General features: G+C 40.3%; 1 protein-coding gene across 1 annotated transcript in view; it reads left to right on the top strand.

The window, feature by feature from the left end:
• Positions 1-186: 186 nt before the first annotated feature.
• The window catches only part of PANK2 (pantothenate kinase 2), a 33,052-nt gene continuing 5,631 nt past the window's right edge, over positions 187-27,607 (top strand). Inside the window, 7 exon segments of the mRNA XM_024743272.1 lie at positions 187-1,508; positions 1,511-1,819; positions 14,472-14,824; positions 17,984-18,237; positions 19,301-19,477; positions 22,718-22,841; positions 25,179-25,304. Coding sequence (XP_024599040.1) covers positions 1,103-1,508; positions 1,511-1,819; positions 14,472-14,824; positions 17,984-18,237; positions 19,301-19,477; positions 22,718-22,841; positions 25,179-25,304 — 1,749 coding nt within the window. The 5' untranslated portion in view covers positions 187-1,102.

The following is a 27,607-nucleotide window of genomic DNA, read 5'->3' as shown; positions in this document are numbered from 1 at the left end:
GTTGCGCTGAGAGGGGGCTACTCTTCGTTGCAGTGTGCAGGCTTCTCAGTGCGGTGGCTTCTCTTGTTGTGGAGCATGGGCTCTAGGTGTGTGGGCTTCACTAGTTGTGGCTCGCGGGCTCTAGAGCGCAGGCTCAGTAGTTGTGGCGCACAGGCTGAGTTGCTCCACGACATGTGGCATCTTCCTGGACCAGGCATCGAACCTGTGTGCCCTGCATTGGCAGGTGGATTCCTAACCACTGTGCCACCAGGGAAGTCCCAGGCAGCTAGTCTTGAGTGAGCATGGCAATTCTATTCAATAAGCAAGAGAGCAGCTTATATTTCTTGTTCAGCCTGCTACTAGCAGTCATTACAGGAAAGATGAAGAACATAAGGGGCATTACAGTCTCTCAGGGGAGGCACTTATGAAATAATTTGCTAGCAAGATAAACCCACAGTCCCGTTCAACTTGATAGAATGAGGGAGTGCCTTGCGGGTACAGAGCCATGGGTCATTCCAGGCATGGGCAGCCTATGGGAGAAGAGACGCTTGGATGGACCTTTGGTCAGTATCTCAGGGCTGGAGGTGACCATGTTCTCACCCCCAAAAAGAAGGTGATAAAATGATTTAAAAAACAAAAAACCAATCAGACCAAATCCCCAACAACCCAGGCCCTGAGGCGGCCACCAAATCCTTCTATGTCCTCCACTGCACCACAAAGAAAGGGGATCCAGACTCTCCTTCCAAGAGCCAACCCTACTTCCTGGCTCCCACACCCCCCTCCTTCACTACAGGAGGGTGGCAAAGGATTTATAACCCACCTCTTTCTTCCAGTTGCCATGGAGACCAACCCCAGTCCTTTCATTAGTTCTCGTACTGGGAACATCTCTCTCTAACGCAGGAGGAATGAAGGGGGCTTAGCCTAAACACGCCAGCGGCACTGCTGGGGAAGGGGGTGGCGGTCAAACAGAGCGCGGAGGACTGGTGGCCTTGACGGCCGCAGTGGAATCAGGTCGAGGGACAAAGGCTAAATTCAGCCGCGGTTCAAGCCCTTCTGTTTGCCAACGACTGGCGACCAGACCCTGCGGCACACCGCTGGGCTGGAGAAGGGCGCAAGCCGGGAGATGACGAGACGCAGCAGCACGGCGGGGCTCGGGGGCGCGAGGCGGCTCCCGGGAGAGTTCTGGGGCCTGGAGCGCCTACCTGTGCACCCCGGTGGAAGGGGGCGCAGACCCCTCCACCAACGCGTCTATTGGGCGGCGCCGCCATCACTCTGTGCTCAGCAACACCGCCTTCTCCTTTGCCCAGCCCGGATCCCCTCCCTTGCCGTCCTCCGCCCCGCCCCGAGTCTTTCATTGGGCGGAGGCGCGGTCGATCCGCCTCGAATTAGGCAGCCGATTGGACAAGAGGCCTTCGGGCCGCCCCCAGCTTGTTTGGATTGGCTTGCTGCGTGTTGGCGCAACGGAAGAGGCGGCCTGCCGAGGGTGTTCTTCTGCTCTGGCTGGATTGCCGCGGAGGAGGCGACGAGGGCACTGGCGTTGGGGGCTGGCTCGGTGGGCAGCTGTTCCTCCTGCGGATGGGAGCGGGCCGGCTCGGCGCGCCCATGGAGCGCCACTGGGGGGTCGCCGCCACCTCCGCCTCGTCGGTCCGGGAGCCGGCGCCCGGCGGCCCCGATGGGCGGCGGCGGGAGCCACTGCGGCGCCGGGCGAACAGCGCGTCGGTTCCCGCCGTCGGGGCCTCGGCTTCGGCGGAGGGCGTAAGGCGGGACCGGCCCGGCTCTTACAGCGGCGCTACGTCGGCCTCCCGTCAGCGCGTCGAAAGCCTCAGGAAGAAGCGGCCGCGTAAGTGCCCGGCGGGGCGCCCTCGCGTTTCGCCCTGCCCCCTTCCGGCCCGGTCGCCGTTTTTCCCGCGCGGAGACAGTGCCCCCGCTCGGTGGTTCCAGGTTGCTGCTGGGCTGACATCTGGCTGGAGGCCTCGGGTCCCCCAACGCCGGAGGCTGCGTGTTCGGCCCCGTCCGGCCTCGCGCGTCTGCTTCTCGGTTGTCCGAGTGTAGCGTCCGTACCCAGGACCTTTTCTCCCTCCCGGTTCTTAGTTCCTTGTGCATTCTTCGGCCGAGAATCGCATTATTTTTTTCCTCGGGAAGACTTCTTTTGACCCATTTTCACCACCTCCCCTCCCCCCTCAAGTCGTTTGAATCCCCAGTGTCTGTCTTCCGTGGATTTCCAGAGAGCAAGACGTTGCATCCTTTTTACCTGGAGATTTTGGGCTCAAGGAAAATGGTTGAGTTGCTGCAAGCCTAAAACTGGATTCCGTGTTGTGTATACTAAGCTTTGTCTGCTTTTCTTCCCATGCGAATTGGGGTCTAGTCTCACCCAGATTATCGCCTCTATTTTCTTTCCATCTCTTTGCTGATACTCACGATTCAGTACTGTAGCACTCTGGGCATTAAGCCTTTCTCTTTTGAGGGAAAACGACTTCTCGCCTTGGCGGTTGCACATGCTCTTCCCAGAGAATCGGTTTTATTATCAGGTTTTATTTTCTGCATTGTGATCTAGTCCAGATATTTTCTTCTCTTTACAGGTCTTCAGTTTGGGTCCTCCTTCAAACAGCCATTGGAACTCTTGAAAGTATCCACTGTCTTGATACTCTAATATGAGTTTTACGATATAATAACATTTTACATGTGGCTATATATATTTTTTCTTGTCGTTGCCAGATTCCTATTTCAGGAAATCAGCTTGTTTTAAATGTAGATTATGAGAGTGAGAAAGTGGCAGGATGAGTGTGAGGTCGTTTTTTAAAAAATGATTATTTTTTACTTTATTTTTTTATACAGCAGGTCCTTATTGGTCATCAGTTTTATACACATCAGTGTATACATGTCAATCCCAATCGCCCAATTCATCACAACCCCCACCCCTACCCCCCCGGGTGTGAGGTCTTTATTGGATAGTCTACCTCAGCCCAACAACCCAGTTGCTTTACTTTTATATGATTTGGATGATTAAATACACCCCTATTTTGCTGTGAAAAGTTTGAGAGTTTTAATTCTTTTGTCTTTTCCTATGTTCTTGAAAGAGAATTGGAAAAGAGATGATCTGCTCTCAACCTATACCGTTTTTAGAGCCTGGTTCCTGTTTTGAGAAGCACCTGATTTTTAAGCAATGCAAAACATTAGTTCCTTCGTGGTTTTGTACTGCCTCATTAGAGATGGATGTAAATTCCAGAGATTCAGCAAAAAGAATCACAGCCATGTAGCCAGCTCTTTGTGACCACTGGCCATGAAGATTCTAAGTATTGTAATTTTGGTGTTTGCCACCAGTCAGGCACTCTTAAAAATTTTTTTTCATGTACTCTTCTAAGAGCTTTAATAAACTCATTAGTCCTTATAAAAGTCATGAAAAGCTATCTCTTAGATAATGAGAACTAGAGAAATAAATAAGGTATTGTTTTCTTTCCATTTGTTCTTTCTGTACTGTCCAGGGGTATACCTGTTGGAGAGGCAGTGTATTGATTGTGTATTGACCAAAGAATATACTTTGGTCTTAACTTTGAGGGAATTCAATAAAGATTTAATCTTTGTATTTTTTATTAGGAGAGTTGGGTTGGTGCCACCTTTCTTTTGTTAGAAAACCTCATTCTGATATTACACTACTTATCTTAAGGTAGGAGACTAGTTGTCATCGGAAACTAGAAGGAGCTGTTCAGTTTATCTTAGGAATTGTGGGCCCTGATAATAGTCATGTTCTGCCACACATGTTCCCTAGAGCAGTGTGATTCCCAAACCTGTCCCCACCTCAGACTTAACACATCATAGTCATTAGGGATGAGGCTAGGCATGTGTGTCTAAGAAGTTCTTCGAAAGTTTTAGATTAGCTGGAGTACGTCTCATAGGTCTGAGAGAAATACCAAATAAAGATTTGTTTAAAATGATGGTAACGATGATGCTTGCGTGTTCATGTTAGACACTGTGCCAAATACTTTATAAACATTTAAGTCTTGCAGTTATCCTCTGAGGTGGGTGTTTGTTATACCCAGCTTCCAGATTAGGCAACAGGCTTAGGGAAATATTCTCTTTCTCCAAGGGCATGTAGTGAGTTAGTAATGGAACTGTGTTTTGATTCTAGGTGTCTGACTTCAGACCCGGTGTTTCTTGACTTTCCACATCTTGGAAGGTACATGTGATGTAGTTCAGAGTAGTGGTTCTCACGTGGAATCACTCTTCTGAGTGATTAAAAAAAAAAACCCTCAGATCTGCAGAGGGGTCTAAAAACGTGTTTTAATTTTTAAAATTTTATTGAGGCATTATTACATACAGTAAAATGTACAGTTTTTACAAACGTAACGAGAACATTACATGCATGTAACATGTAACAAGAGAACATACATTTTAATCTAGGGCCCCAGATGTACAGGAGGTGTGGGAACTCTGGGATCACAGTGCTTCATGGCAGTGCCAGGGGATGAGCTGGATCTTTGAAGGTGACTCCCAAGCATATTTTAGTGCTCCAGGGAAAGCTTGGGGACATGCTGATTTTGGACTCATGCCAATCATGGAATTTCCTTAACCTCCATTAGTCTAGAAAATAAAGCTTTTGTTTGTAGTTTGATAATACTAATCTAGAAAATAGTTAGCTTTTCCTTGGTATTTGGGGCAGCATCAGTGTTGCCAGAATGGAACTGGTGCTGGGAGGTTGCCTTTTATCAGGTGCAGTGTTTCATCTTCAGTTAGGGAATTAGGAAGGGCCGCCCACTGGGACCTCAAGAAAAAAGTTAGATTTCTATTGCTTTGTAGCCCATTTTTGAGGGACAGAATAGGAGAGGGTGCTTTTAACGTATTGTTTTATCAACTTTAAACCTAAATGAAATAAAAGTAAACACCGCTCCTCTTCTTTGATGAATAATGAATATAAAGCATTAAGCATAACCTAAAAATAATATTATGCAGCTTGTAAAATTAAGTATGTTATTTTAGGGGCTCATGTATGAATTGTGCATTTAGATAGTATGACTGTTGAGTGTTGGCATCACTGCCTTCTGTATATCTGAGGAGACCATTAGCAAGGGGGATGTATGGTATTAAAAATATTTTGCTTAAACACATGTTAAAAAGAGAGATAAGGACCAAGATAATAGCCTGTAGGTTGTTTGAGAATACCTTATCAGGCAGTCATATAGCAGAATAGCTATTTTGTCTGGTTAATTAAAAGAGCAGTGAGGTTCCTTGGGCTTAAATTTATAACCTTGGGAGCGCTTTTCAGGTTCATAATTTGTGGTATCTTTATCTTCAGGCACTGTTCTTTCTCAGTTAATATTCTTTTTCAATTTTTGTCAGCAAGGTGGACTAGGATATGAAAACCCTTTATAATGGCTTAAAGTTTGCTTTCTGAAAGTGAAAGCTATCTTGCAGTTTTTAGTAGCATATTAAGTTTTGTATGTTTATATTTCTTTTCTTAAAAAATAAATTTTATTTATTTATTTATGGCTGTGTTTGGTCTTTGTTGCTGTGCGCGGGCTTTCTCTAGTTGCGGTGAGTGGGGGCTACTCTTTCATTGCGGTGCGTGGGATTCTCACTGTGGTGGCTTCTCTTGTTGCGGAACATGGGCATTAGGCGTGCAGGCTTCAGTAGTTGCAGCACGTGGGCTCAGTAGCTGTAGCACATGGGCTTAGTTGCTCCGCGGCATGTGGGATCTTCCAGGACCAGGGATCACACCTGTGTCCCCTGCATTGACAGGCGAATCCTTAACCACTGCGCCACCAGGGAAGCCCTCTTTATATTTCTTGGATGTAAAATTTATTATTGAGTCTGCTGGTTTCATAGTAGGTAGTATTTTATAAGTATCTGGTCCCTGAGTTAAACTATTTTGGGAATATTTATTGAGGTCCGTCTTTTAAAAAGTATTTATTTATTTATTTGGCTGCACTGGGTCTTTCTTAGTTGCAGCACGCGGGATCTTTGGTGTCACGTGCGAGCAGGATCTTTTTAGTTGGGGCATGCGGACTTTTTAGTTGTGGCACATGGGTTCTAGTTCCCTGACCAGGGATTGAGCCCGGACCCTCTGCACTGGGAGCTCAGAGTCTTAACCACTGGACCACCAGGGAAGTCCCGAGGTCTGTCTTTTAATATGAGGCCAAAGATCGCTGCCTAGACCAGTCTAGGGATTTGAGTTTGCAGTATTTTAACCACATGTGGTCTGGTGTAAAGATATAATTCATAATGTTGGAAAATTGAGTACACTTTTATAAACCATATATTTCTCATTGGAAAGCATTTCAGTTGTTGAGACCTATTATGAGACAGTGTGCTATTGATGATTTTACATAAATCTGTGAGGGAAAGTTTAAATTCTTTCTAGAAATGTGTCCTAAGTCAAGTGTACATTGTCTAGGCGGAGTACCTTAGAGGAAATATATCAGGAAATATGCTGAAGGCTGAAAACAGACTAAAATATCTGTGAAAATTAATGGAAAGACTCACTAATCACAAGTGATAAAATAGGCCTTCTATTAGTGAGATAGGAATGTGAGGGCATAGCAAAAGTTCCTTGACTTTCCATGACTTTTCCTGCCAGAAACACATAGTGGTTTTTTTTTTTTTTTTTTAATTTATTTATTTTTGGCTGCATTGGGTCTTTGTTGCTGTGCGCAGGCTTTCTCTAGTTGGGGCGAGTGGGGGCTACTCTTCGTTGTGGTGCACGGGCTTCTCATTGGGTGGTTTCTTTTGTTGCTAAGCACAGGCTTCAGTAGTTGTGGCACGCGGGGTAAGAGCGCAGGCTCAGTAGTTTTGGTGCACAGGCTTAGTTGCTCCGCGGCATGTGGGATCTTCCCGGACCAGGGTTCGAACCTGTGTCCCCTCTATTGGCGGGCGGATTCTTAACACTGCGCCACCAGGGAAGTGCCACACATAGTATTTTGAATAAGAATTGGAAGGCTTATTCTAGTAGTCATCATGTCATAGTATACGGGGCAGTCTGTCAGTTATTGATAGGAATCTAAACCCCCTTTGATAGGCTGAATGTTTAGAAATAACAGAATTGTATGGCCTGAGATATTATCAGAGAGCATGCATCTAATGGACCGCCCATGTCTTTCATTGTCTCTCAGATCTTGGATATGTAAATGTTTGATTAACGAAAAGGTCCAGAAGCTACTAAAGGATATAATAAGGCTTATTTACTCTTTCAGCCTTAGGCTCCTTATTTTTCCTTATATATTGTTGGTCCTCTTTATTTAAGGTTAAATTTTATTAAACTACTTTTACTTAAAAAAAATTTAACCCAAGAATATGTGTTTTGTGCTGTTAAGTTTGTATAGATACTGGTTAAAAGATACTTTTATTTTTATTTATTTTATTTTATTTTTTTTGCGGTACGCGGGCCTCTCACTGTTGTGGCCTCTCCTGTTGCAGAGCACAGGCTCTGGACGCGCAGGCTCAGCAGCCATGGCTCACGGGCCCAGCCGCTCCACGGCATGTTGGATCTTCCTGGACCGGGGCACGAACCCGTGTCCCCTGCATCAGCAGGCGGACTCTCAACCACTGCGCCACCAGGGAAGCCCAGAAGATACTTTTAAAAGGACTTAGGAAATCTGAGTTTGAGTCCCACTTCTGCCTTTTCTTGACTGTGACCTTGGGCTCTTTTGCACTTAAGTTTCTTTTTCTTTAATTCTTTTTTTTTTTTCTTTTTGCGGTATGCGGGCCTCTCACTGTTGTGGCCTCTCCCGTTGCGGAGCACAGGCTCCAGACGTGCAGGCTCAGCGGCCATGGCTCACGGGTCCAGCTGCTCCGCGGCATGTGGGATCTTCCCGGACCAGGGCATGAACCCGTGTCCCCTGCGTTGGCAGGCGGACTCTCAACCACTGCGCCACCAGGGAAGCCCTCTTTCATTCTTTTTTTTTTAAAAAATTAATTTTTTTATTTGGCTGTGCCAGGTCTTAGTTGCGGCATGAGGGATCTTTTTTTTTTTAGTTGTGGCTTGTGGGATCTTTAGTTGTGGCATGCAAACTCTTAGTTGCGGTATGTGGGATCTAATTCCCTGACCAGGGATCGAACCTGGGCCCCCCGGCATTGGGAATGCGGAGCCTTAGTCCCTGGACCACCAGGGAAGTCCCTGCACTTAAGTTTCTTAATCTGTAAAGTGGGGTGATTACCATGCATGGTTATTGTAAACATTAAATAAACTCATGCAGTAAAGTGCTTGGCTGTTAATAGATGCACATTTAAAACATAATAGCCATAAACTAATGTTTCAACTTTTTAATCTATGGAAAGGGGAGTAAGGCTTAATTTGTTTTAAGCATTACAGTCTTCCATTGGTCTTAGATATGTCCAAAACTTCAGATTCCAATCCTGTTGATTAGATATATTTGTTGGTAGAGTGCTGTGTCTCTTCTTTGCTCTCCACAAGGTTGGCATCATCTTAAAGTTGATGGTTAAAAGAATGGCGCTGTTAGTAGGTAAATAGGAATTGAATCTCCTTACTTCAGTCATATCCAGCACTGTTGATTTCATTAGTGAAGAAACTTTTTATTCTTCCAGTCAGGGCCAGACTTCATGACTCACACCAGGTTGAGTTAGTCCCTCATCACTGGAAATGGAGTTTCTGTTGGTGTTTAAAAAAAAAAAAAAAAAAAAGTCAGGGCTCTCTTTCTGACTGAGGTGGAATAGCTGTTGGGGAGTCAGCCACAGTGTTCTTTTTAGAATTGCATTGACATTGTTAGTTAGATTAATTTGGGGGAGAATTGACACTTCAATAGTATTTAGTTTTCCTTGCTGGAACATGATATATCTTCCCACTATTATGTCTTTCAGTACACCACTTTAATAGCAATCATGGATATTTAGTATTAGATTTATTTATAAATATTTTACGGTTTTTGTTATGCATGACATTTTTTTCACGTCATTTTCTTGCTGGATTTTGCTTGTAACATAGGAAAAGCTATTGGTATTTGTATTCTTTTTTGGTGTGTCCAGTTATTAAAAATTTTTTTTTTATTTTGTTGGCTTAATTCTCTTAATTTTTATTTTTTGGAGTGTATTGAGATAATCATGGTTTTTCTCCTTCAGTGAACTAATGTAAGCAAACCTCCTTAATTGGAGTTTTAATTGTGAAAACCATCCTTGCGTTCCAAAGAATCCCTGTTGGCCATGGTGTATTATTTTTATTGCACAACTGGATTCTGTTGTTTAATAATTTAATATTTTTGCATTTGTTTTGTGAGACACTTCTTTTCTACTTTTGATATGAAGTTAGAATGACTTGGGAATCTTTCTAGACTTTTTTGTGCCCTAGAAGCTCTTAATGGTTTGCCTGGAAACCATTAGGGCCTGGTGCTTTTTTGTTGTTGTTTGGGTGGTAGGTCTTTGACCTCTTTTTAAAAATTTTCAGTGCTTTTGATTTGTGTTTTTTACCTCATTTTGAGCCACTTTTTTATTTTCTAGCTAATCCTCTGTTTAGTGTACATTTTAAATTCACTGTTACAAAGTTGTAAATTGGCTTATTTGTAGTTTCTGGTTGTGTACGTTCATCTTCTTTGATCTTTTTTTTTTTGAGAAAAGTTACATCTTTCTTTTTCTTAGATACACTTACCAGAAATTTGTCTGTTTTAATGGCTTTTTCAAAGCTTGATTTTACTGATCAGCTTGTGGCTTTGTTCATGATGATGTTTTTCTAATTTCATTTACATCTTGCTTTCATCTTTAATAACTTCCTTCTGCTTATTTTGTGTCTGCTTTATTTTTCTAGCATTTCAAATTGTATGTGACATTCCCTTTTATTCAGGCTTCCTTCTCTTTGAATACATTTGATAAACATTTAAGGCTAGAAGTTTCCCTTTGAGTCCCACCTTGGATAGACATCCTATTCCTTTTGCTATATAGTGTTCTCATTGTCATTCATTAAAAAATAAATTGTTTTGATCTCATCTTCAGTTTCGGAGTTAATAGAAATGAGTTTGAAGATTTCCAGGTGGATAGACTTATTTCTTTGTGTCTGTTGGATTAATTTCTTATTTTGAGGTATTGTGGAAAGTGAATGTGGTTTGGTTTTGTTCTTTGGAATTTGAGGTTCTGCTGATTTGTAGATTTGTCCGTTTCTCCTTGTTTTTAATATTTTTTGAAGCATATGTCAGGATCATATCAATTATAGTTTTATATGCACATGACATAATTTCTTTTTGTCCTCTTATAATGCTTTTTGTTTGAATTCTTTTCAGTCTGCTAGTATTGTATTTGCTTTCTGTTAACATTTGCTTAATAAAGTGGAGTAACATTGTCCAGGCATTTGTTTTGCTTACCCAAATTCAACTATATAAATGTGGTAAAGCATGGTGACAGTGACTACTTACCGATTTAGTCAGTGAATATATATTGGGTTGGCCAAAAAGTTCGTTCGGGTTTTTGTAAGCTGTTACAGAAACCTGAACGAACTTTTTGGCCAACCCAGTAATTGTGAGCGAGCTTTGGGATGGTAGATCACTGTTTGGAGGGGCACCTCTTATAATGTGAGCCCTTGATAAATGCAGTATTGCTCTTGAAACATAAGGCTTGACTTTTACTATATCATGTTTCCTAAATGTAAGTCAACCGTTTTGTCAGTCTCCAGTGAGGTGCTTAAGATTTTGATTTATTCATTTTTGACTGAATGCTGTCTTCATCTTAAAGAATCCAACTCCTCTTTATAATGGGACTCTATTGTGGGTGTTTTACCGTTTATTTACCTTCAGTCTACTTGTATTATCTTGTTTCCCGGACCGGGGCACGAACCCGTGTCCCCTGCGTCAGCAGGCGGACTCTCAACCACTGTGCCACCAGGGAAGCCCTAGATGTATCTTTTTATATAAGCATATAGCTGAATTTTCTCTTCAGTCTGGAAGAGAAATTTGATGTGTCTGTGATTACTGATATGTTTGCATTCATTCCTGTCATTTTTTGTTTTGTATTTACTATACTTCTTTTCCTCTTTGTTTTTGTTTTTTTGTTTCCCCCAGTACGCGGGCCTGTCACTCCTGTGGCCTCTCCCGTTGCGGAGCACAGGCTCCGGACGCGCAGGCTCAGCGGCCATGGCTCACGGGCCCAGCCGCTCCGCGGCATGTGGGATCTTCCCAGACCGGGGCACGAACCCGTGTCCCCTGCATCGGCAGGCGGACTCTCAACCACTGCGCCACCAGGGAAGCCCTCCTCTTTGTTTTTGAACTGATTTTTTTCCCCCTAGTTGTTTGAAGGTCACATGTTCATTTTCTCTTTTTTTGGAGTTGCCTGTAAAATTTTTTAAAAATTTATTTATTTAAATTTATTTTTGGCTGTGCTGAGTCTTCGTAGCTGCACGGGCTTTCTCTAGTGGCAGCGAGCGGGGGCTACTCTTCATTGTGGTGTGCGGCCTTCTCATTGTGGTGACTTCTTTTGTTGCACAGCATGTGCTCTAGGCACGTGGGCTTCAGTAGTTGTGGCTCGCGGGCTCTAGACCACAGGCTCAGTAGTTGTGGCGCACGGGCTTAGTTGCTCCGCAGCATGTGGGATCTTCCTGGACCAGGGCTCGAACCTGTGTCCCCTGCATTGGCAGGTGGATTCTTAACTACTGCGCCACCAGGGAACCCCAACCTGTAAATTTTTAACGCATTTAAACCATCACTTCTTTATTCTTGTTTAGAAATAATCAGAATCTTTATCTTCCGTTCCCCAACAAGACAGAGCTGCTGCTTGCTTTGACTTCCCTCTCCTTTCTCTTCCCTCTTCGACTTCCTATGTTGAAATCATGTAAGTATTTTAGTTGCAGATTGCTTATTTTCCTAAAAGTCAGCGTGTATTGCTTCCTGTGCTTATCATTGTTTATATAGCTCATATCTTCTTGGGTGCTTTAAAAAATTATATTGGAGTGCATCTACTAATTATTTCAGAGAAGGTCTTTGAATAGTAAATGTTGAGCTCTTTCATGTGTAGAAATGTCTTTCTCTTGCACTCCCATTTGAAAGCTGATTTGGCTGGATATGAGTTTCAAATTGTTTTCCTTATAACTTTGCCAGTGCGCTGTTGTCTTCTAGCATCTGTGTTACTGATGAAAAGTCTAATTTTACCTTTATGTGATTTATGTATCTTTGTAGGAATTCACTTTTTTCCTGTGGGAGTTTTTAGGGATTTCCTGAAATTTCAATAGGATGTGACTATACATCTCCCCTTTCTTATTAATTTTATTTCAAGCCAATTATTCCTGTCTTCCCCTACCTCCCCCAGAAAATTTCTAGAACTCATATAACACAGATGTTGGACTTTCTGGTTCTGTGTTCTATATATCTACCTTTCTTTCATACTCGAGGCGTTTTGGGAGAGTTTCTTAGTTTTGTTTTCCATTTGTTTTTTCTGTGCCCATTTTGTTATTAAATGTATCTGTGGAGCTTTATTTTGGAAATAAATATTTCTCCTTTTTTTCTATTATAAAAGTGTCTTTATTGGATACAATTTACATACAATAAAATATATCCATTTAAAGTGTATAGTTCCATACATTTTGACAGATATATACACCCATGAAGCTCCCCTCTTGCCCCCAACAATTAAGATTTGGGTTATTACAGAAAGTTTTCTCCTGCCCCTGTATAGTCCTTCCCTCTCTCACTCCCCCAGCCAGTGATCTGCTATCAGATACAGAAATGATTAGCTTGCATTTTCTAGAGTTTCATACAATGGACTCATATAGTATGTAGCCTTTTGTGCCAAGCTTTTTTCACTCAGCCTGTTTTTGAGAGTCACCTATGTTAAGTATATTGGTGTCCCCCACCCTGCGCCCCACCCCCTGCCCCGCTCTTTTTGGTTTTGAAAGCTTGTCCCACAACCCCGAACTAGGAAATTAACATTGATACAGTTCACAGACCTTGTTTAGATTTAACCAGTTTTATATAAACTCTTGTATGTGTGTATTTAGTTCTATATAATTTTGTCACATGTGTAGATTCTTAACAGCCACAACCATAGCTGGCAATCATTTCTTAATTTCTAATTTTTCTTTATGGTACCTTATTCATTTTTAAAATTAATTTTTTATTGAAGTATAGTTGATTTACAATAGCTTATTCATTTTACATGGATGAAATCTCATTTTACCTTGGAGGATATTTATGATTCTTTTAAAGCCTCCTCTTTGTTCCTGCAACTCTTTCTTTAGATGTTAACTTCTTGGTTTTGTGGTGTTGATTTTTCCCTTTTGGTGATTCTGGTTTATAAAGTGATCATCTCTGGTTTAAGGATTGCTATTCTCCTGTCAGTGGGTGCAGTGTCTGTTTACTAGTCTGTCAGGATGGATTGTAGGGGAGAGATGGGAAATACAGCCAGATGTGGGGGCTCCCCACTTCTTCTGGGTAACAGCAGCTACGTGGATGTGTACTGATGCTTGGGCTCAAGTGCCTGTGCCCAGTGAAGACTTTGCCTCTTTGGAGGAGGGGGAGGGGAGTGTCTGGCCTGTCCAGTTGTGCCAAGTGTATTTCCCCACCATATCACTATGACTGCACCAGAGCCTGCTTCTGTTTCCCCATGGCAGCTACCCCATCGACAGCTTGGATGGAGCACCCATCTGCTCCCCGCACCTTCATAGCTGCTCCCAATTTTTATAGCATTTCTCTTTTCAGGGTTCTGGACAGTTATTGCCTCTATCAACCTCATTCTGCTGATGGTATCACTTCTTGTTTCTCAGAATTATTTTAGAAAATCAGTAAGTTTATATCTTTAGTCATTTCTAGGATTTAAGGTGGGAGGAGAAGGCATGTATAGCTAATGCAGTTTATCTTGATCCAGTCTCCTTAAGCTATTTTTTTGGATGGATTTTTTTTTTTTTTTTTAGCTCCTCCGCATAGTATGCGGGATCCTAGTTCCCCTACCAGGGATCAAATCTGCATCCCCTGCATTGGAAGCGCAGGAGTCTTAACCACTGGACCGCCAGGGAAGTCCTGGGATGGATTTTTTGGGATGGATTTTTGGGGAACGGGTATTAACTTTGAAACACCTGTTCCACTGATGGCCATTGAAACCTGATGGATTGGTTGATATCAGGGTTTGAGAGAAATTGACCACTGGAGCTTATATGTTACATAGGGTTGGGAATTTCCTCTAGCCCTAGTTTGAGTACTAAACCAAAGCTCTGAAAAGTCTCAACATTTCTGTAAGGCAAGGGCAAGGATGAAGATTTTCATTCTCAATCTTTTTTTTCAGAGTTGAGGTTAATGGGTAGTCATTTTGCTGTTTTTAAATATTTCTCAGTGCAGTTTGGGCTTGTCTAAGAGGATTGTGTTGGCTTAACATTGTGATATTTTTCTTCTTGATCTTCGTAATTCTTTTTTTAAGATTTGTTTCCAGATTAGACAGAATCATATTTCTTCTCCCAAAACCCTTTTTGTGTATATAGTTCTTGGAAACCTCAAGGTATGAAATAAATTGTTAATCTAATAAGTGTAAATTTAGTTTTCAGAAAAAAAGCTGTTCTGACTTTTTTTTCCTTCCCCATTTAGTTTTTCCTTGGTTTGGCTTGGATATTGGTGGGACCCTGGTCAAGCTGGTTTATTTTGAACCCAAAGACATCACTGCTGAAGAAGAAGAGGAAGAAGTGGAAAGTCTTAAAAGCATTCGAAAGTACCTGACCTCCAATGTGGCTTATGGGTCCACGGGTATTCGGGACGTGCACCTGGAGCTGAAGGATCTGACTCTGTGTGGACGCAAAGGCAATCTGCACTTTATACGCTTTCCCACTCATGACATGCCTGCTTTTATTCAAATGGGCAGAGATAAAAACTTCTCAAGTCTCCACACTGTCTTTTGTGCCACTGGAGGTGGAGCGTACAAATTTGAGCAGGATTTTCTCACAGTATGCATTTTTTAGCTTATATACAATTTATGGTAATCTGATTGTTAAAAATAATACCAATAGCAAGTGGTGGAATCATTTCCATCTCTAATGGAACTTGAATTTTCTTGAGTCAAGTTAAGATTAAATATCAATTAGTGATAGGAGTTGCCATCTAGAGATTGTTGTATAGTTTACTTTTTGCCCAATTCAGATGAGTTGATGAGAATCAGAAGCACTAACAGCATAGCATTTTGTTGTTCTTTTAGTATGAAAAAATAGTAAAGCTGTAATAAGCACAGGAAGGAACTACCAGCGAGGAACAATGTCATTGTCTTGAACAATGTGATTTAAAAATAATTAAAAAAATTAATGTCATTTCATGTTATAAAATTGTTTCCAACGTTATCTACCACATAATTTTTCTTATCCCCCTCATTTGTTTCTTGGCAATTTTACTATTTAGAAATATGAGGAACTCTGATCCAAAGCAGTGTTTTTCAGGCCTCAGGGTTAGTCAGAGATAGTTGACAGCAGAGTCTGCTCTCCCCAAATGCCTTTTGATGTGTCCTGAGCTGCACACTTGTTAACAGGAGTCTGGATAGTAGGCGGAGTGCCAGTGGGCCCTTGATTATGTTTTCATTCAGTGAACACTGTGTGTAAGGCCTTGAGGCTAGGTCATTTGAGGGTGGATGTGGGGGTAGATAGGAGAATTGATAGGCGAATTGGTCAAGGCTCTGACCTTCAGAGTGCAGTGTAGATTTAAAATATCTTCAGTGACCATGTTTTTAATGCCACCAATGAGAATGTTATTAGAGAGATTCTGCCTTTGCCTATGTTGTTTTTCATTTTCTCCCTGCCCCCAGCCTTGCGTGTCATTGTATGATTTGTGACTTTGTCTTTCTTTGTCCTCTATCTTCTTTCTCCCATAACTGACCATAGCCATAATATAGAATTGACATGAATTTTAAAACTGGTTTTGCATTCTTTGCTTGAATTTTCCTTGGTTGTTGGTTTTGAGTGGTTTCTTTTCTACCTGTGAGTAAACGGGAAGGTAGGAGGAGAGGAGGTCCCCCTCCTTTGCGGTCACAGTGGACTCTGGATTATAACTGATAGGTAGAGGAGAAAACCTTTCGATTTCTGGGACCCTGTAGAGATGCCTTTGGAACATGTTTGAATACCATTTGGGCTGTTACCGGAGGTTGTGTGCTGTGTGCTAATCCAAGGAGAGGTGCAGAGTAGATTTTAGACTTTAGGGATTGGCTCTTAGGCTGTTGGGATTTCTCATCTGTATGCACCAGCGCTGTCCTTGAAAACTGTGGGAAAATGAAATGCCTAACAAATCCTGTTTGTGCATCTGGAGTAACTATTATCTAATAAACCACAGTGAAGTATTTTTAAAAATACGGAGTTTACCCTGTTTCTTTTTTAATGTGAATCAGATTTCCTCACATTGTATTGAGTTTGCTTGTGGGTGCAACACATACATTATGAGTAACTTGAGTTAGTGAAATAACTTACGTATTTGGTCATCTGACTGTCAATTAGGCTGGGATTCATTAGGATTAATAGCACAGCAGGGTACTTCAGGTAACATGAATTATGGGAAAGATAAAAGGAGGTATTGGTTTGACATACAATGGCAGAAGACTACTTTTGTTCCAGTAGGCTACCAGTGTAAAATGATTTTGCTTTGACATGAAGATGCTGGCACTTGAGATTCAAGTGTCAGGAAATCAGAATTGAATTCATTGTGGCAGGGAGGGCATGGGCAGATAAAATAAGGACAGTGATGAACGTTTTCAAGGGCTTGGGTTTCCTCAGAGGAGTAATTTAATATTCGTAATTAGGGATTACTTAAGGATTAAGATGAAGTTACCTATTAACTTCCATCTCCTTTGGATCAAAGTAAATTGAGTATAATGTAATCAAATGAGAGTTGAATTAAAGGGGGAGGACTTGCAGGGCTAAACTTGGTTTTAAACAGAAATAGGTGCTTTAGGGGGTTGAGGCATCTTTGTATTTGTCACATATATTGAGTAGGTAGATAATACTGGTAGCATTCAAATGGGTTAGAAGTTCATAGAGTAAAAAGTGAAAGTTGTTTTATATCATCTCTGCAAAGTTACCACAGTTAAAAGTTTATGTATCTTTTTAGTTTTTCTGTGCATGACTGTGTGTGACACATACACGTGCATATAAATACGGTTTTAAAATAAGGCAAATTGGATCATGTTGTATAAAATATTTCTCAGCTTGTTTTGTATTTTTTTTGACTAAAAACATGTCTTGGAGTTCTTCCCACTTCAATTCTTAATTGAATAAAGATCCTCTTCATTCTCGGGACTTCTCTGGCAGTCCAGTGGTGAAGACTGCACTTCCACTGTAGGGGGCACAGGTTCGATCCCTGGTCGGGGAAGTAACATCCTGCATGCTTTGCGGCGCAGCCAAAAAAAAAAAAAAAAAAGTATATATATTGATATATATGTATGTTTGTATAAAGATCCTCTTCATTCTTAATTGCTATACAGTGTTCCATAATATGAATAATAATTTAATTATCCCTTTATTAATTATTTAAATGAAATTAAGTTGATAACAGTGTTTTAAATTTTGAGTCTGCTAAACTCCCCCCATCCCTTGAGGCTGTAATCAGTTTAAATAGTGAAGTATTTTACTTTCTAATTGGATACTTTCAGTCCTTTGGCTGCAGATTATTAATAATAAAGTGTGGCCTACTTTGATACTGCTCTATAGCCTTGAAGATGGTCTTTGGAAGGTAGATGTTGGATTTCTTGTGGCTCCTGCCGTGTGTTTCCAGCTCCTTGCATCATTTAGACTTCTTAGAGTCTGCTTTCTGATGGGGCTGTGCCTTCAGCTGTGCTCCTGCCTCATGGTCCCCGTAAGCAGACATCTTGTTTTCTGCTTGGGTTTTGGCACATTTCTCCAGCTGCTGCGGTGGTTTGAATGTATTGGGTCTGTGGGAGCAGAAATCTGTCTTGTCAGTCCATCCCTGTATTTGTTGTCTCCAGATCTGTTTTGTAAAGCAAGCTCAAATAGTACACATCCATGAGCACTTTTATGGTTTGTCTTATGTAGAGGGGAATGCCTTATTAAACAGAGTTTTTATTTCTGCTTGGCTTGTTAAAAAAATCTGAATACATTTTTATTTCATTACAGATAGGTGATCTTCAGCTTTGCAAACTTGATGAACTAGATTGCTTAATAAAAGGAATTTTATACATTGACTCAGTTGGATTCAATGGACGGTCACAGTGCTATTACTTTGAAAACCCTGCTGATTCTGAAAAATGTCAGAAGTTACCATTTGATTTGAGAAATCCATACCCTCTGCTCCTGGTGAACATTGGCTCTGGGGTTAGCATCTTAGCAGTATATTCCAAAGATAATTATAAGCGGGTCACAGGTACCAGGTATGTATTTTATATAAAGGTCATTGTTTATTCTTGATATCATAATGGGTTAAAACTGAGTTTTCAGGTACTGCATGTAAGAACATCTTCAAGAACCTGTTAAAATTATGTGAAAGGTATGTTTCTCTGGGATTGTGCAAGCAAATATTGTTTCTCTTTGGAAATTCTGATTTCATGATCTACTTTTCTTTAATCTCTATTGCTGAAGATTTCACTACCATAGTTTCATAAAACATCTCATCAGCAGACTCATTGAGCCCAAGGTCCCTGCCCTCAGATAGTGTTATGATGTGCATATACCATAAAGTAACCAAAGCTACTAGGTAGCATTTATAAGGAGAAGGCAAGGCAAGATCCCAGCTTTGAACTAGTTTAGATTTTACATGTATCCACACATACACATGGCCAGGGGATGTTGTGAGATCTATAAGTTGAGGTACTGAGCAGTAGAAAAATGTTTGGGGGAGGGTAGTCTGAAAAGGGAGGATTAGGTGGCAGATGAGAATGAATACCTTTTGGTTTAGGGATCAGCGATCACTTGAGGAAAAACAGGAGCTGGGGATTGGGATAAACAAGTTTTTGAACAGGTGTCAGTTAAAGAATGAGAGGAGTAATTTTGGGAGAGAAAACACATTCATGGAGGAGTTCTAGTCGGGTAAGGGGGGCTGATGACCCAGGGTGACAAGATGCTTGGATGAGGATGACTCGGGGCTTGCACTTGGAGAAAGGGAAGAGGTACCACCATGGCCCTGGTGGGCTGATCTGCACCTGAGGCTCCTAGTATTCAGCAGGTGCCCAGACTGCATTGGGGACATGGGTAAAGAAGCGGGCCCTGTGTTTTGCTGCTTTGTTTGCTTGGCTTATGTGAATATGGTATCTTCAAGGTGTCCATTAGACACTTTTTTTATCTTTTCACAAACTTGTTTCCTACTTAGTGGCATCTGTATGATTGGGATGGGGCAAGAGTGGGTTGATACATGAATATGGTTTTGGATTCATAAATATTACCTTCCTATTCTTATTTTGAAAAATGTTATAATACTATGTTTGTTTTTAATCACAGTCTTGGAGGAGGAACTTTTTTTGGTCTTTGCTGTCTTCTTACTGGCTGTACCACATTTGAAGAAGCTCTTGAAATGGCATCACGTGGAGATAGCACCAAAGTGGATAAACTAGTACGAGACATTTATGGAGGGGACTATGAGAGGTTTGGACTGCCAGGCTGGGCTGTGGCTTCAAGGTAAGGGAAAGGGACGTGTGTGCTCTAAGAAATACAAGGTAATACAGTGGAATGTTATCAGCCATAAAGAAGAACAAAATAATGCCATTTGCAGCAACATGGGTGGATGGACCTAGAGATTCTTATACTGAGTGAAGTAAGTCAGACAGAGGAGGACAAAGACCATGTGATATCACTTTATATATGGAATCTTAAAAAAGGCTACAAATGAACTTATCTACAAAACCAAAATAGAGTTACAGATGTAGAAAATAAACTTATGGTTATGGGGGGGGGTAAGGGATGGGGGAGGAAGAATTGGAAGATTGGGATTGACACATACACACTACTATATATAAAACAGATGACTAATAAGGACCTACTGTATAGCACAGGGAACTCTATTCAATACTCTGTAATGGCCTATATGGGAAAAGAATCTAAAAAAGAGTGGCCATACTTATTTGTATAACAGATTCACTTTGCTGTACACCTGAAACTAACACAGCATTTAAAATCATTTATACCCCAATTAAAAAAAATACAGGAATTAAAGTATTGGGTATATCTTTTACCCTTTAAATAGCTTTACATACTATGAAGTCACCTGTTTAAAGTGTGCAATTTAGTAGTTTCTAGTATATTTATAGAATTCTGCAGCCATCTTCATAATACAATTTTGAAACATTTTAATCATTCCAGAAAGAAACTTTGTATCTGTTAGCTGTCACTCTCCATTCCCCCACCCACAGTCCCTAGTAAACACTAGTCTATTTTCTGTCTCTCTGTGGCATCATACAATATGTGATTTTTGTGACTGGGTTCTTTCACTCAGCATAGTATTTTCAAGGTTCATCCATGTAGTAGCATGAATCAGTACTTTGTTCCTTTTTACTACAGAATAATATTCTTTGTATGGATATACAATGTTGTATTTATCCATTTATCAGTTGATTATCTTTTGGGTTGCTTCAACTCTTTGGTTTATTATGAATAACGGGGCTATAAACATTCATGTACAAGTCTTTGTGTGGACATATGTTTTTAATTCTCTTGGGTATATACCTAGGAGTGGAATTGCTGGGTCATATGGTAACTCAGTGTTTAATCTTTTGAGGAACTGTCAAACTGTTGTCCAAAGTGGCTGTACCATTTTACAGTTTCACCAGCAGTATATAAGAGTTTAAATTTCTCTACATCCTTGCCAATACTTACTGTCTGTCTTTTGGGTTTTAATTGCCTTAATTAAGGGGATCTCTCATTTTGATTTGCACTTCCCTGATGACTGATGGTGTTGAACATCTTTTAATATACTTATTGGCTCTTTATTTTCTTTGGAGAAATGTCTGTTCAAGTCTTTGCTCATTTTTTAGTTGGATTCTTTGTCTTTTTATTATTGAATTGTAAGAATTCTTATATATTTTGGATACAGGTCCTTTATCAAGCATATAATTTGCAAATATTTTCTCCTAGTCTGTTGGTTGTCTTTTCACTTCTTGATGGTGGCCTTTGCAGCATAGAAGTTTTAAATTTTGATGAACTCATTCTTATCTATCTTCTCTCTCATCACTTGTGCTTTTGATGTCATGTATGAGAAATCATTGCCTAACCTAAGATCATGAAGACTGACTTCTGTATTTTTTTCTAAGCATTTAAATAGTTTTAGCTCTTACATTTAGGTCTATGATCCATTTTGAGTTATTTTTGTGTGTGGTGTGAGGTAGAGGTTCAGATTCATTCTTTTGCATGTGGCTATATAGTTGTCCCAGCACCATTTGTTGGATAGACTATTATTTCCCCATTGAATTCTCTCAGCTCCTTTGTTGAAAATCACTTGACCATAAATGTATGGGTTTATTTTTGGACTCTCATTTCTATTGCATTGATCTGTATTTCTATCCTTATGCCAGTACCACACTGCTTTGATTACTGTAGCTTTGTAGTACTAAGTTTTGAGACTGAGAAGAGTGAGTCCTTCAACTTAATCTTCTTTTTCAAGATTATTTTGGCTAACCTGGGTCCCTTGACATTCCATGTGAATTTTAGGATCAGCTTGTTGATAATCTGCACTAAAAGGCAACTGGGATTTTGACAGGGATTGTGTTGAGTCTGTTAGGTCACTTTGGAAAGTATTGCCATCCTAACACTATCAGGTCTTCTGACCCAAGAAGATAGAATGTCTTTCCATTTAGATCATTGCTGTCATTTACCAATGTTTTGTAGTTTTCAGTGTACAAGTGTTATTCTCTTGTTAAATATATTCCTAAGCATTTTAGTTTCTTTGATGCTATTATAAATGGAATTGTTTTCTTAATTTCATTTTTGGATTGTTTAGAAATACAGTTGCTTTTTTGCGTATTGGGGCACATGGTTTTTAATAGAAAAGGCACTCATATACATGTTTGTTTACTAATTTTAGGTACTTTGTAAATGCTGTAGATTTAATTTTCTATGTTTGTAGCATCTGCTCAATGATGATCAGTTCCTTTTCTGATTGGTTGGGTTTGTGATCAGGTCATAGTTATTTATATATCAATTCTGCTGGTCAGGTACTTTGAAATACCTGATCTTCTAGGGAAATCTGAAACTCTTAAATAGTTTACTCAAGGACTCAGCTGTCAGATAAAAGCAGTTTACGAGATGTGAATGTGACCATTTAGCTGAGTGGAACAGCTGTGCAGTTGGGGGCGAATTGCTAATTGAGGCATCTTCCTGAAATTTAGCCTGGTTGCAGAAGGAGCATGGTGCCTTCTGTGGATCTGAATATGCAGATACGTGCCGTCAAAGCTAGATTTCAGTGGAAACCACAGGGAAAGCCATTTGCTCATTCAGAATGCTTGGGGTGTGGGAATTCCCTGGCAGTCCAGTGGTTAGGAGTCCGAGCTTCCACTGCAGGGGCCATGGGTTTGATCCTTGGCCAGGGAACTAAGATCCCACAAGCCATGCAGTGTGACCAAAAATAAAATAAAATAAAAGTTCAAAAAAATAAAAATAAAAGTTCATTAAAAAAAATATTTGAGGAAAAAACTAAAAACAAAACCAAACTAAAATTCTTTGTCCTATTATTTAAAAAAAAAGAATGCTTGAGTTCTTGAAGTTGCATTTCTATTTGAGCAGATGCTCTGTTATTTTGTAATAAGATGTTTGAATATTTGAACAGTCGTGCCCTGAAAGTTACTTTTGTCTTAGTAAAGTAACATTAAGTTCTGTTGAGCTGTGTTGCCTTTGGTTTAGCAATGAGATATTTTTTTTCCATCATAGCTTTGGAAACATGATGAGCAAGGAGAAGCGAGAAGCTGTGAGTAAAGAGGACCTTGCCAGAGCGACTTTGATCACCATCACCAACAACATTGGCTCAATAGCAAGAATGTGTGCCCTTAATGAAGTAAGGGGACATGGATTTTTTTAGTTGCTCTGAGGAAAATACAGAACTTACTATGTGGGCCCCGCCTTGTATACGTCTGTTTTCTCTGAACAGTGCCTAAATGTAGTCGTAAGTGGTGGAGTTTGTTTCATTGGCAAAGTTAAAACGTTTCACCTGTAGATTAGTCTTAATACATTTTTTTGTCCTTACTCAAGATAAACACTGCTACTATCTAGAAGTAGAGGAAAAGTAGAGGAAGGTAGGGAAGGTAGCCAGTATCGCAGATGATGGGGACTGTTGGGTGGTGGTGATGGATGGCCATGCTGAATCTAGACGCCATGCCCACTGTTGAGCTCTAGAGTCCCTGGGAATGAATCCAGAGGAAGGCACTGAAGCTGGGAGAAGACTGAGTGGGCCGAGGAATGCCCACCCTGCTCCCCCTCCACTGCAGCAGAGCTGTCTTTGTGCTTTCAGCTTCTTTACAGTGCTGCCTTGTAGCATTCAGGTCAAGCAGCATTGTACAGGGCTATGAAAGAACTAAGAATGACCTTCCCTTGGGGATCCAGTTGGTGCAGCTTTATAGCTTATCCCTATTTATACACTTTTGTTTAAAATTATTCTTTTAAATAGATAATATAAGCATGTGATTTAAAAAGGAAACCTCAAGAGGTACAAAACGATTGTCTCATTTTTAGTTAAAAATACTGTATCAGTATGAAGAAATTAAAAATTCTTTATTTGAATATTTTAACACTTCTGTTTTCTTTGTTGCATGTTCCTTTAAGTCCTGTGCTTATGTATTTTAAGATATTTTAGTTGGTGTACATACCATTCTATGTTTTTTACTTAAACATTATAAATTGCATGGTTGTATATTTGATTTCTTTTTATGTTATAAGTCATTCACATAGAACTGGGCATTTGGTTGCTTGCCGATGATAGTTCTGCAGTAAAGCTTTTTTTTTTTTTTTTTTTTTGCGGTACGTGGGCCCCTCACTGTTGTGGCCTCTCCCGTTGCGGAGCACAGGCTCCAGATGCGCAAGGCTCAGCGGCCATGGCTCACGGGCCCAGCCGCTCCGTGGCATGTGGGATCTTCCCGCACCGGGGCACGAACCTGTGTCCCCAACCCGTGTCCCCTGCATTGGCCGGCGAACTCTCAACCACTGCGCCACCAGGGAAGCCCGCAGTAAAGCATTTTTAAGCATGAAGCTGTTCCTTGGATGGACTTATTCTTGATAAGAGACTTATTCAGGAGTGAGATTTCTCATCTAAAGAATATCATACTTATGAATTGTGATAGGTATTGCCAAGATGCTTTGCACAAGGGCTGCACCAATTTAGATCGTTTTTAGCAATGAATGAATGGATTGGTTTTACCACAACTTGACTAATATTGGGGGTAGAATTTCAGTTAGTTGTTTGTTTTGCTAACATTTTTTTTATGGTGCCAATTTAAAATACAGTTTTATTTAAGACATTGTATTTTCCACTTACAATACAGTGCTTATAAAGTGCAATGTTATTTCCTTTCCCCGTGTACACATTCACTGCTCAAGTATCAAGAATGCCCAGTTGTTTACTATAGCAGCTCAGCTTTAGAACTGCCTTGGAATTTGTTACACATTTGGGTCCTTCAGTGTTTTTTGTGAAACAATGATAAATCTATACTGGGTTGGCTTAATCAACCTCTTCAGTGGTGGGTGCAGAGGAGGCACCACCAGATGGAGGAGCTCGGTCCCCAGGCATTCCTCCTGGTATGTGTGCCTCCTGCACTCTCTGGTACAGCTTGGTAATGATGGAGTTGCAGATTTTTTTCCAGCTCCTTCTGCTGATGTTCGAATTCTTCCTTCTCCGCAGGATGTAAGATCTTGGGTCACTCAGACATCCAAGGAAGGAAGCTGCCAACATGTGGAGTTCTTTGCTAACTTTTAATGGATCTAAAATTTTACTTTTTTTGCTCACTTAGTGAGGTTGAATTTTTTTGTCTGTGATATTTCTTGTATAATTTGCCTATTTGTGTTACTTTTCTTCTTTGAATTGGGTCTTAATATTTTTTACTTATCTGTATAAAACTTTTTATTTAATTGTAGTTATTGTTTGTCATATTTAATTCAAATGCTTTTCCTAATCTGTATTCTCCTGTGACATTTTCTGGCATACTTTGAAGTAGGTTTAGAGTTGTCTGGGGATCAAATTTAAGTAGCCCTGGATCAACTGGATTAAATGTAAATACTTTTTTTTGATCAGCAGTCAGCTTGCTGCTAAAAACTATGTACATGGTACTCTCTTTGGGGTAGCTTTTATGAGAGAACAGAAATTAAGATGAAAACTAATTGCCTTTTTTTTTGATGTGCTCAGAACATTAACCAGGTGGTATTTGTTGGAAATTTCTTGAGAATTAATACGATCGCCATGCGGCTTTTGGCATATGCTTTGGATTATTGGTCCAAGGGACAGTTGAAAGCACTTTTTTCGGAACATGAGGTAAGCAGACTTACTTCCTGTGACATGTTACCTTCATAAAGGGCATGCAGTTCATGCTGCGCTGGAATTTGAAGTAGTACTTATTTGTTTCTGTACTTGTATAATATGGGTTAACTTTGGTCATGTTCAAAAGCTGTTTCTTACCTGATTTAATGTAAGGTAGATATTTGGTTAATTTAATTTTGAGCTTCAGTTTTAAAGAAGAAAGTCTTGATAAACAGCCAGCTATATTACGGATGCCATATTCTTTTCTGAACCGTCCTTTATATTTTCCCCATTGCAATTTGAACTTACTTTGTAAATGCACTTACTCTGAGTTCTTTTTTCATTTTTTGATGTCAGTATTTATGTATTGATGTAGTTTATATGCCAGTTTACCAGTTATTTAAGATGTATGTTCTAAAAACAACTAGATCAGTAAAAAGCATTCCAGGATTAGAGCCACACTATCATAAGAACATAACACATAGACAGGCTATGTGGAAAAGAATAACTGAATTGCTCAACCTGATAATCCTATTTTGGAAAGTGCCTTTCTGTTTTTCAGTTTGAGGAACAGAACCAGAGCTATGGAAGGGACTTTCTCTTTCCTCCCCTTGGTTGTGGGGCAGTTGGACTCTTTAAAGTGTTAAAGTGGATTGTAGATAGTGTTATTATGAACATTTTTCAGAATTGTATTTGCATATTTAACAGTGTTTCTATGAATTGACAGAAATCAAAGTAGGATTTGAAATAATATGAAGAGGCTGTTTTTTCTTTAAAGGTTGCTTTATGTTTTTCCTTTTAAGTTGCTTAAGTTCATAGTTAAAACCCAAAGTGCATAATTCCCCATATCAAAAAGCTTAACGTTTAAGTTATCTAACTTTCTTTTTACCTCTAATCTTATTATATTAGTAAATCAGTATTGAATTATCAGTTTCTTATAACTTTTATATGCATCTTGCTTTTTGTGATCTTTGACCTGTTTTATTTTGCTTAATATTAGAATAAAAATAAATCCTGTTTAATGTTGTATCTTAGTATAACTTGCCTCCTGCTGAGTTTCTACCTCTTTTGAACCTTTTTCAAGGCAGAATGTGGAGGTTTCTTAGGTTAACTTTTTTTTTTTAACTTACGTCTTCATATCATAATAATTACGACATGAACCCTTTATGAAGTTTTGTTTTTCCCATTTTGACTTCCTCTCTGGTTAGCCTGTTGGCTCTGTCTCTGTGTTTTCCATTTACATTCGTGCCTCTGGCTCTAATGTCGATCTCTGTACTTTTGGAACTCTGATTATTTTAGGTTCTCTGAGTCATGAAATACTCTCCTGTCTGCACACTGAAGTCAGTGTGTCTGCTGTTGTGAAAGCTTTGTATAGATTCTTCTCAAGCCTTTCTCTTTAATTGTTTACTGTTCTCATCTTACACTTCTTGGCTTGTAACAACCTCTGTCTTTTACTAGATAGTAGGTTTTGGGTCTTCAGTGGAACTCACTATAATGGTTAACTTTATCCCTTCTTCTTTTGTTGTAAAATAAAACACAGATACAGAAAACCACTTTATATGTAAAGCTAACTGTTACAAAGTGAACACCCTTGGGACTTCCTTGGCGGGCCAGCGGTTAAAGCTCTGTGCTTCCACTGCAGGGGGCGTAGGTTCCATCCCTGGTCAGGGAACTAAGTTCCTGCGTGCTGTGGCCAAAAAAATTAAAAAAAAATAAATAAATAAATAAAGTGAACACCCTTGAATTCTATCCTCTGGCTGTAATTGTGGGTTTCTGAGTGTGGCTGAGTCTTGCTCAGTTGTGTCCCTTCTACAGTTTCTGACTTTCTCTCATAATACATTCATGTGGCTGCTTATTTATTTATTTTTTATTATTTTTAATATTTATTTATTTACTTGGCTGCATCAGGTCTTAGTTGCGGCAAACAGGATCTTCGTTGTGGCATGCGGTATCTTTCTTTTTGGCATGCGGGCTGTTTGTTGCAGTGCGCAGGCTTTTCTAGTTGAGGTGTGCGGGCGAGTGCATGGGCTCTGTAGTTGTGGCGCACGGGCTTAGTTGCCCTGCGGCATGTGGGATCTTAGTTCCCTGACCAGGGATTGAACTTGTGTTCCCTGTATCGGAGGGCAAATGCTTAACCACTGGACCACTGGGGAAGTCCCCGTGGCTGCTTATTTTTAAAGCCAAAAAAGAGTGAAAGGGCAGGCCTCTCTGTTGTGGGGCCACATGTTCTCTGGAGAAGCTTTTCTTGGAAAATAGACTAAACCTTAGTTATTTATATTTCAGAGACTTCTCATCTGTTCTTTTTTTTTTTTTTTTTT

This window comes from Neophocaena asiaeorientalis, unplaced genomic scaffold (assembly GCF_003031525.2).
Source record: "Neophocaena asiaeorientalis asiaeorientalis breed wild unplaced genomic scaffold, Neophocaena_asiaeorientalis_V1.1 scaffold82, whole genome shotgun sequence".
Taxonomy (NCBI): Eukaryota; Metazoa; Chordata; class Mammalia; order Artiodactyla; family Phocoenidae; genus Neophocaena; species Neophocaena asiaeorientalis.
The sequence above is the reverse complement of the archived record's forward strand: the minus strand, read 5'-3'. Positions and strand labels throughout refer to the sequence as shown.